Here is an 8,657-nt window from a genome sequence, read left to right as displayed (position 1 = left end):
TGAATTCACCGTGGCAACGGGCGCCGCAGCGAATCCTCATGCTCTGAAATTGTGTAGAAATGCAGCAGATGTATAATTTGTTAGAACTTTTTATATGTTTGTAACTGAATGTAAATAAAAATGTAAACATGCAGTCAGCAGCTAACGACGCGTCATGTGACTGCGTCATGTGACCTCACAGCCGCCATGACACTCACCTGTTAAAGTGGACCTATTCTGCTCATTTCCACCATTTTTTTTGGTAGTCAAATAAAAAATATCTTGAAAAATACTTTTAACTAGCTTTATTCTGATTGGCTGATTTGAACAACAGGTGGGTGGAGCTTCTGTTCCTTAGGTGACCGTATAAGTTCCTCTCTGTGACATCAGAGAGACTCAAAAGTAGAAAAAGTGTGGTAAACGGAGCCTTTAGAGCTCACTCACAGGCGTCATTATTAGAAGCTTTTCCAGGACAGGAAGTATGACACGGCGGACGAGGAGCAGAATGAGTGCACTTAACTGTTGTGTAGTTGTTGAGCAGGAACCAGAGTCCAGTTTTGAGTCTGGTCACAGCGTTCGTGTGCTTGTTTGAGACCACACACACTTGATCCAGAGAGCAACATGATCTCTGAAAATGTTCCACAATTTGCCGTCCAATCGTAACGCCTCTCAGACTGCCTGAAGAGCCTGTACATAAAAGATGGACCCGGCCAACGTGTTTGTGTAAGAAAGAGCTGGTCGCTGTCAATCACAGAGTAGCCACACCCTAAATCATTTGACCCTGAATTGGGACAAAATCTAAACAAGACTAAACCCTGAGACTGAGACCATCAGGAAGATTTTACTGAGGCAGCTGACTCATTCAGACCGACGCACACGTCCATCTTCTACGTACAGTCTACACGCAGTCGAGGTCAGATTTACTGCCATTTTTTATTTCATGCTGCTGTGTTTGCAGGAAAGTATCGAATAAAAACATTCAGACGTTGAGTTTGTCCAGCTGAGATTTATTCAGAGTGCCTTTGCAAGGCCAGATGACGAACACGAGGCCTTGTTTAAAGAAAAGCAGCAGCTGTGATGGATGTGACGGAGTCAAGGATCTCCAGACGAGCAGCAGCGTCCGTGGGATCGCGCAGCTTCTGCTCGTCCAGTCGTAGTCACGGCCGTTTGAGTCCTGATTTACAGAGACACGTGATCGGGTCATGTGACCGGCACTAAATGGCAGAAAAAACACCAGGATTCCCCAAAAGTTCTCTGTGTTTATCTGGACGTTGTGTTCAGTGGGAGAAAAGTTTCATCATCATCCTCAAGCTCATCGTCTGGAGCAAAAAACAATCCAACTGTCAATCAGCAGAGGAGAAGCACACAGTTATTATGACACAAACATTCAACTCTCCGTCATCCTCGTGGGCAACGGGTCACAGAAAGCTGTGTTTCAGCTCGGGGTGTTTCAGGTCTGCTGCTTTCGTGGTTTTCACTGAAGTTCATCGCCACACTCTTCTTCTTTACGATCCCATCCGTCCGCTTCTTCCTCGGCTTCCTCTTGTACAGGTACGTCTCCGGTCAGCGCCGGTGCTTCAGCTCGTGGATCACTCTCAGAAACAGGGCCCGCTGTGGTCTCAGCTGAAGCTGGTTCACCGAGCGCAGCGACCTGGAAGGATGGGTGTGGCAGCCGCTCCGATCCTAACCTGGGAGTGTCAGACTTGTTCTCCATCATGGGAACAAACAACCAGATGCTCGTTGGTCGTCTTACACCTGCTGTACTTGTTCATTAAATCGTGGTGGGAACACATGAGCTGAGGTATCAGAAGGTCACACGAGGTCACAGGAAAGAGTTGTTTGAGGGTTTTTGTGGAATGTGGGAAACAGTGGAGCTGCAGGATAATGGCTGCCTGGCAGCTTCTCAAAATGAGAAACAGAAACATATTTAAATGGTTTGGAGGATGAACGTGTAGAAATACAGGTAAGGTCAGAAAACACAACTTTAAATCATTCTCAGTTATAAAAGGCTGTGGCTTTTATTTTGAAGTGTGGCTTCCTGTTGAAATGCTGGGATTCCTCTGGGCTGAAGCAGAGATGTTGGAGCTCATCAGTGTTCAGAGATGGAGGCTGAGAGGAAGCAGCTGCACTGATAAACTGACAGCTCTGCAGCGCCACATGGAGGACGCACAGCCACACGCCGTCACGCACAGCCACACGCCGTCACGCACAGCCACACGCCGTCACGCACAGCCACACGCCGTCACGCACTCAGGAACCTAAAAACAACACAAGAAGGACACGAGGAGATCATTTGGACAGAAACTAAATGTGTGCCATGAAAATAAATATAAACAGTTTATGGAAGCAAATGCATGAATGGGCCCACAGAGGGAGGTGAAAAGGACAAATGCTGCCACCTAGAGGTGAAATAGACCAACTACAGGCTGCACCGCTCAGAGGCTGCAGGTTTAAAGGTAAACGAGATGCTCGTGAAACGCGTGCATCTCACACACATACACACACACACACACACATGTGCTGTCGTGCAGTAAAACAGAGGTGTCAAACATAAGGTCTGGGAGCAGGGAATGGCCTGGTAATGGCTCCAGTTTGGTCCACTGGAGGATGTGAAGGATTGTTACAGCTTTCTGTGCAGATGCAGACGCTGCACTTCATGTACTCCAGACTCACTGAGGTGTAGATAAACCATCCAATGACAGAAACGTGTCGGCTTGTCACAGTGGAGCCAAAGTGAGAAAATGGCTACAGGACAGTCTGGCCAATCAGCTACCAGAACCTTGTATGTGACCCAGGATATAAAATAACGCTATAAAACATCCTTGCTTTAAAAGTACTTGTCGTACGGCAGGAGCTGCTGAGGCGCAGCTCCTGGTGAGCGGCTTGTGTGGACGCTGCGGTGATGGAGGGTTGGGGACTTCCACTCACTGTGCTGCACCTTTATGTCTCCACTTTGCAGTAATACTGCTGACGGTTGGTTGTGGAAAATCTGGCAGTGAAGAAATTTCACAACCTGCCTTGTTGCAACGATGGCTTCCTGTTACGGCGTCGCACCCGGATCTGTGAGCTCTTTCAAAAATCATTTCACAAATCTGTGACAAAACAGCTGAAAGCAAAGCTTAACACTTGTTTCAGTCAGTGCGGCTGCACCTGCTGATTTCAGTTTGACTCTGCTGCAGAGCTGCAGGACCTACACAGCGACGTGCACGCCTCGCTCTACCATCACCAGACTGTGTGACATCATTTAGCATGTAGCTGCAGAGCTCAGCTGTGACCTCTGTGATGAGCCTGAACCCCCGGGCTCGTCCATACACCCCCACCCTCCAGCTGAAAGTACCCGCAGTTCCTCTAACATCCAGCAGAGGCTCAGCACTCAGTCAGCTCCCACAGACTCCCACCTTAAACTTTTACAGCAGAAATAAAGACGTTTACAGCCTGATACAGAAAGCAGATAAAGTCTGTGGCCTCTGTGATTGACAGGTGGCTGTAGCTGCTAGCTGTCTGCTAGCTTCACCTGAACTGGACCTCTGGGCCGTGTTTGTGCTATTGGAGCCTTTTTAATGACATCATGTGACCAATAACATGGCTGCTGTGAGGTTACTGTAGCAACAGAGCGTCTGAGAGCTCCAGCTTTACTCTGAGAAACTCAAGGAGGTCATTGTAGTGCCATACAGGTTAAGGATGGCGTGTTAACCAAGCAAAGGGCGGCTGTGTGACATCACAGCTCCTCTTTCATTCATGCTCACAGGTCCTGAGGTCACAGAGGTCAAACAACCATTGACTAAAACAGGAGTATTTGTTCCTGCATCAGGTAACAAAGAAACGGACCCAGCTTAAGTTTATAAATATCTTTTGCATAATTAATGCATAAATGTTGATATTTTACTGATTTTAAACTTTTAAAAAGTTCATTAAGAGAAAAGAGAAGCAGTGATGTGCTCCTCACTGACATGCTGGTGTAGAAAAATCATCCCAGAGTGGAGACGGAGACAGGTTCTTCACCTCTGCCCAGCAACGTGAGAACGGTTCTCATAAAATGATAAAGAACTTGTTGTTCCTCTTATTAGAAGAACCCAGTACTGACCGCTGCTGGTGTTCAGGCAGCGCTGCTCTACAGTCAGACCTGGTTCTGTGGTTGATGGGCTCAGGAGGGAACCTCCTCTCTGCATCCACGCCACCACCCTCCAATTAGACCAATCCAGGCTGAAGACGACACGGCATCACCACTGAAAACATCTGGAGCTTTAAAAACACCACAGAGGAAACATCTGGCTTCAAAGGCAGAGGACAGGCTCACTCCTCTCACACTCCTTCAACATGTCAGAATCTCTGCTTCCTGTTCAGCTCAGCATCGCTTTACAGTGCGGCGCGTGATGACGTCACCAGAAGCAGGAAAACAGCCAAAGTGATTCAGTTACTTTTACTAAACATGAATCATGTGACAACATTCAGGAATCTTTACTTTCCATCAGTGAGCAGTGTCCACGTCACAGTTAAAAAAGAAAAGTTTAAACTTCTCTGCCAGGATTTCATTTTCCTGCTGTGACATCTGAAACTCTGAAGCGTCCTGACCTCAGGAACTGAGCACAGTGAGCCAGAGAGAGCAGGAAATCAGAGCTGAAGGTCAGAGACAGAAGCAAGGAAGGAGCTTTGCGACGAACGGACAGCTTTAAATACAGAGGTTTTACGCAGGATGGAGAGGTTTTACGCAGAGATGGAGAGGTTTTACGCACCGCTCAGGTGACGTGGAAGGCGGCGCTGACAAAGGCCGGGCACTCAGCGGTACCTGACGGTGTAGTTCTGCCCCTCGTTGTTGTCCCAGAACTCCCCCTCCTCGCACTTCAGGTAAACGGCGAGGTGCACGGCGGAGCCGGGGCTTGTGAGGGGCGGGGTGTACACGGTGAAGGTGAAGCGCTCCCCCACCAAACCCGGCTCGACGGCAGCCACGGGCACCGCCTGCGCGTCCATGTGGGACAGCCAGTCGTTGAAGGTGTACCTCACTCCGACCGACCTCCCGGTGGCGCAGCCGCTCAGGACCCGCACGTGCCCACGCACGTCCAGCTGCGTCGCGACGAGCCGTTCCAGACAGACCCGGAGCCGCCGGACTCTCCGCTCCGTGTCCCGGAGCTCCGGGAGGCACGCAAGCGGCCGGTCCGCGTGCAAGCCGGCGGCGAAGCTGTGGCACAGGCCGCTCAGGAGATCCTGATGCTCAAGGGGGAAGCTCTTGTGCCGGGACAGGACCTTGCTGGGGATCTGCGGCTCTTCCAGGGAGCTGAAGTGCCTCACTCGGGCCAGGCTCAGCCCCAGGGAGTCCGCGAACTTCACGCGCTTCCTGCCCTCCTCCGCTCCTCGGGCTCCTCCCGGGCAGGCCGGCAGGGACTTTGCTCTCCTCCCGTCCTTCAGGAACCTCTCCAGCTGAGACGCGTCCAGCTCGTCCTCCAGGTCTTCCTCCTCCTCCTCCTGCTCCTCCATCCCTCTCTCCGTGGCACTTTCACGGGTCTGTGGAGGAGAGCTGTTGCCCGGGGGCCGAGGCTCGTATCCGGTAGGAGTCCTCGCGCTGGTCTTGTCTCCACCTGTCTTCAGACTCCCGCCCCTCGATGACAGCAGAGCGCGTGCGCTGTTCTCACATCAGTTGTCATGTAAACAGCTGCGTGCGCACAACAACAACAGAGCCACGCGCCGGTGTGACTGCGCGAGCTCAGTCAGACTCCATTATGTAACAGCTGCGTCACTCCTGGGGATAGTAAACAAACCGGTGACGCAGTCCTGACGTCACTTTGTTTGCAGTCGGGATTTCGGGAGAAAACGTGGGGGAGTAATGTAACCAGCGCTAAATACACCTGTACTAGTGATGGGATTTCCGGCTCTTTTTAGAGAACCGGCTCTTTCGGCTCGACTCACTAAAAGGAGCCGGCTCTTTCGGCTCCGAACTGGCTCTTCAGGTTGTTTTGTTGCTTTAATTAAGCAATTAAGCAAATGTTCGTTTACTTGTTAGTACCACACACCAAATCCGGTCGTTGGTGGATTTTGTGGACTTGCTGGCTTGTGTAGCCACGAGGTAACAAAAGCTCAACACTGCACCCTAGCATCCTGGAGCACTTCTGTTGTGTTTTGTACGTGTTTTGAAGTTTTTACGTGTTTTGTCTGTAGGGGCCACCGTAAAATACTTTTATTTATTCACTCCACATAAAATGTAATAAATAAATCATATAATACAAAAACCAACTATTCACGGTTCAACTTTTAACTATTTACATTTTCAGCTTTTTCCTTTTAAACAAATTTAAAGTGAAACAACACAAAACACTGCAAACCACAACACAATTAAATATAAATTATAATATGAAAACAAAAAGAAGATGCATATTCTGTCATATGGACCTGCATGAATAAACTTTCTGAATCCTTTATCATCTGCAGCTGAAAATAGTTGTGGATGATTACTATACCTTTGTAATGTGACGTTGTTGCCCCTGGCTCTCTCTCTCTCTCTCTCCCTCCCGCTCTGTTCCTGTGGTACTGCGAGTGTAACTACCGCCCCTCCCCCCTCTGCCCAGCGTAAAGCACAAGGCTCGCGTGCGGAGTGAAGGGGGAAAAAGTGCGAGAGAGAGAGAGAGAGAGAGAGGGTGAGAGAAAGAAAAAAACCACAGCTGGTGATGAGGAGCCGGCTCGCGTCGTTCACATCAAAGATCCGGCTCTAAGAGCCGTTTCGTTCGCGACCGACACATCACTAACCTGTACAGCTGTGAGGAAGTCGTTCTGAATCTGTTTACCTGAGTCGATCCGAAAACAGAAGCATTATTTAAAGTTTCTAAACATCCTGACAGGAGAAGAGTCTGCAGCTCCGTCTGACCTCTGAGCTGTGAGGATCTCCGGGCCTCTGGAAGGACACTCGGAGCTCTTCTTTGGATGTTTCTGTTGTTCTGTTCTCTGTGAGGATGATCCCACAGTCATGCTGAGGTCCGGGCTCTGACAGAGTTTCTATCCAGGTGAGCGTGTTTGGGATAGACTCGAGTGAAGCCATGACAGAGCCTCCGTCGTGCTTCACAGATGGCTGCAGACTCTCACTATTGGACCTCCTTCTACACACTGACCATGATGTGGGTCCATCTCTCCATCAGACCTGTTCCTCTGATCAGTTCTTGTGTCATCTTCATACCTCTCTTTAAAATCTCTCATCCATTCATAAATACTGTCTGTTCTTAAACTATGGTTGATCTTTATTCAATGTTTTTTTAATACTGTTTTTCTTAAGCTCACTGTCACTTTAACTCTGAAATATGAAGGAACTGATGACTCTGTGATGAACAACAGGACCTCTGCTGTCACTGCCACCCAGTCCACAGCACACCAAACTGGACACTCAGCCCCCACCCGACCCCGTTAACCTCATCCCAAACGGGAACCGACCCCTGGCTTTGTCAGCGTTTCTGCAGAGCTGCAGGATGACCTGGTGACCTCCTGTGTGAGGCCAGGTAAAGAGGCTCAGAACATTAAAAACCCTCAGGAGCTCATCTGAACACAGAAAGATCCAGTTAATTGATTTGACCGTCTAATGTCAATCGAAGCGTGTAACACTATAGAAACAGACGTGATCATTTCCACAGGCTCCTCCTCCTCCTGCAGCCTGTGGAAATGATCAGAGAGATTTGTGGCGAATCTAAACACTCGAGGTTAAATCCTCCATGTTTGTTCCTCCTTATAAGGTAACGATGGGATGATGTCAGGATGATGGTGGTGATGATGTCACGTGTTTGTTTTGGCTGTCTGGATGACGCAGCTGTGGAGTCACGTGGAGCGTCGTTACATAACAGAGCGAGACTGTGGCTGGACTTCAGCTCTCCGTGACCTCATCGAGCAGCTTTCACCTCTTTTAAACTTTATGGTGTCAAACATGTGGCTCTGGGGCCACAACTGGCCACCACAGAGGATTCAGGCAACTCCACTGTTTTTTTTGTCCCTGGTCAGGTGACCTCAGCCTTACAGCAACTGTGATTGGTTCGTTTGGAGACAGAACCTCCGCCACCAGCCAGAGTTCTGCTGGAGCAGCACCATCACACCAGGATCTGCCTCAGAGGGTTCAATCAGGAAACACAGGCAATGAAGAAATGACGCCTTCTGTCTCACTGATGACCGGTCAGGTGTTCCTCACCTCTCACCTGTCACAGGCTTTTCCCTGTGCCCGTAACGCTCACACACATCCAGGGTTCAGAGCGGAGGAGCCGGGGATCGAATCATCGACCTGCCAAGTGATGATGACGCGCTCTGCCCCCAGAGAGCTGCCCCACTCATCGTAACCTCCACCACTTCCACGAACCTCTGAGGTCTGCCTGTGGTCCAATAATATCCTCTGCACACGCTCACAACTGTTATGTAACAGTGCTGCTGACTGAGCCACATGACGTCAGACAGGTGTGTGTCTGTGTGTGTGTGTGTGTGTCTTTCAGAGATTTGACCTTTTTTCAAACTTTTTCTTAAACAGAAACATTTTTGTGATCAAAGTAAAAATACAAAAGAAGACCTGATGTTTCATCAACGCTGAGCTTCAGTGAGCTGCAGCTGCACATCTGTCTGGAACATCTGTCTCAGCCCTGAGTGAAGAAGCAGCTATGGATGCTTCTGGCAGACTGACCTGTGACCTGTGACCTCTGACCCTGAGCCTGTCACAGACTGTATGG

At 49.5% G+C, this 8,657-nt stretch overlaps 2 protein-coding genes across 3 annotated transcripts in view; one reads left to right on the top strand and one right to left on the bottom strand.

Moving 5' to 3' along the window:
- Positions 1–969, top strand: part of cyb5a (cytochrome b5 type A (microsomal)) — a 13,965-nt gene extending 12,996 nt beyond the window's left edge. The window contains exon 5 of the mRNA XM_084940347.1: positions 1–969. This exon is cut by the window's left edge and continues 345 nt beyond it. The gene's annotated coding sequence lies outside the window, so the exon portion shown is untranslated.
- Positions 970–1,012: 43 nt separating this feature from the next.
- LOC146380861 (protein phosphatase 1 regulatory subunit 3G-like) lies at positions 1,013–8,411 on the bottom strand. 2 transcript variants are annotated; one of them, XM_084940336.1, is made up of 2 exons: positions 4,713–8,411; positions 1,013–2,237 (listed from the first exon to the last, which is right to left on the bottom strand). In XM_084940336.1, the coding sequence occupies exon 1, from the start codon at positions 5,449–5,451 to the stop codon at positions 4,756–4,758; it is 696 nt and encodes a 231-aa protein (XP_084796462.1). In that variant the 5' UTR covers positions 5,452–8,411; the 3' UTR covers positions 1,013–2,237; positions 4,713–4,755. The 2 variants fall into 2 exon arrangements, with proteins under 2 accessions (XP_084796462.1, XP_084796461.1); XM_084940335.1 differs by having other exon boundaries at positions 4,766–8,411.
- Positions 8,412–8,657: the final 246 nt, after the last annotated feature.

This window comes from Perissodus microlepis, chromosome 9, assembly GCF_051167445.1.
Source record: "Perissodus microlepis isolate ML-2025 ecotype Zambia chromosome 9, ASM5116744v1, whole genome shotgun sequence".
NCBI classification, from domain to species: Eukaryota; Metazoa; Chordata; class Actinopteri; order Cichliformes; family Cichlidae; genus Perissodus; species Perissodus microlepis.
Note: the sequence above shows the minus strand (reverse complement) of the source record. Positions and strands in the feature narration are given on the sequence as shown.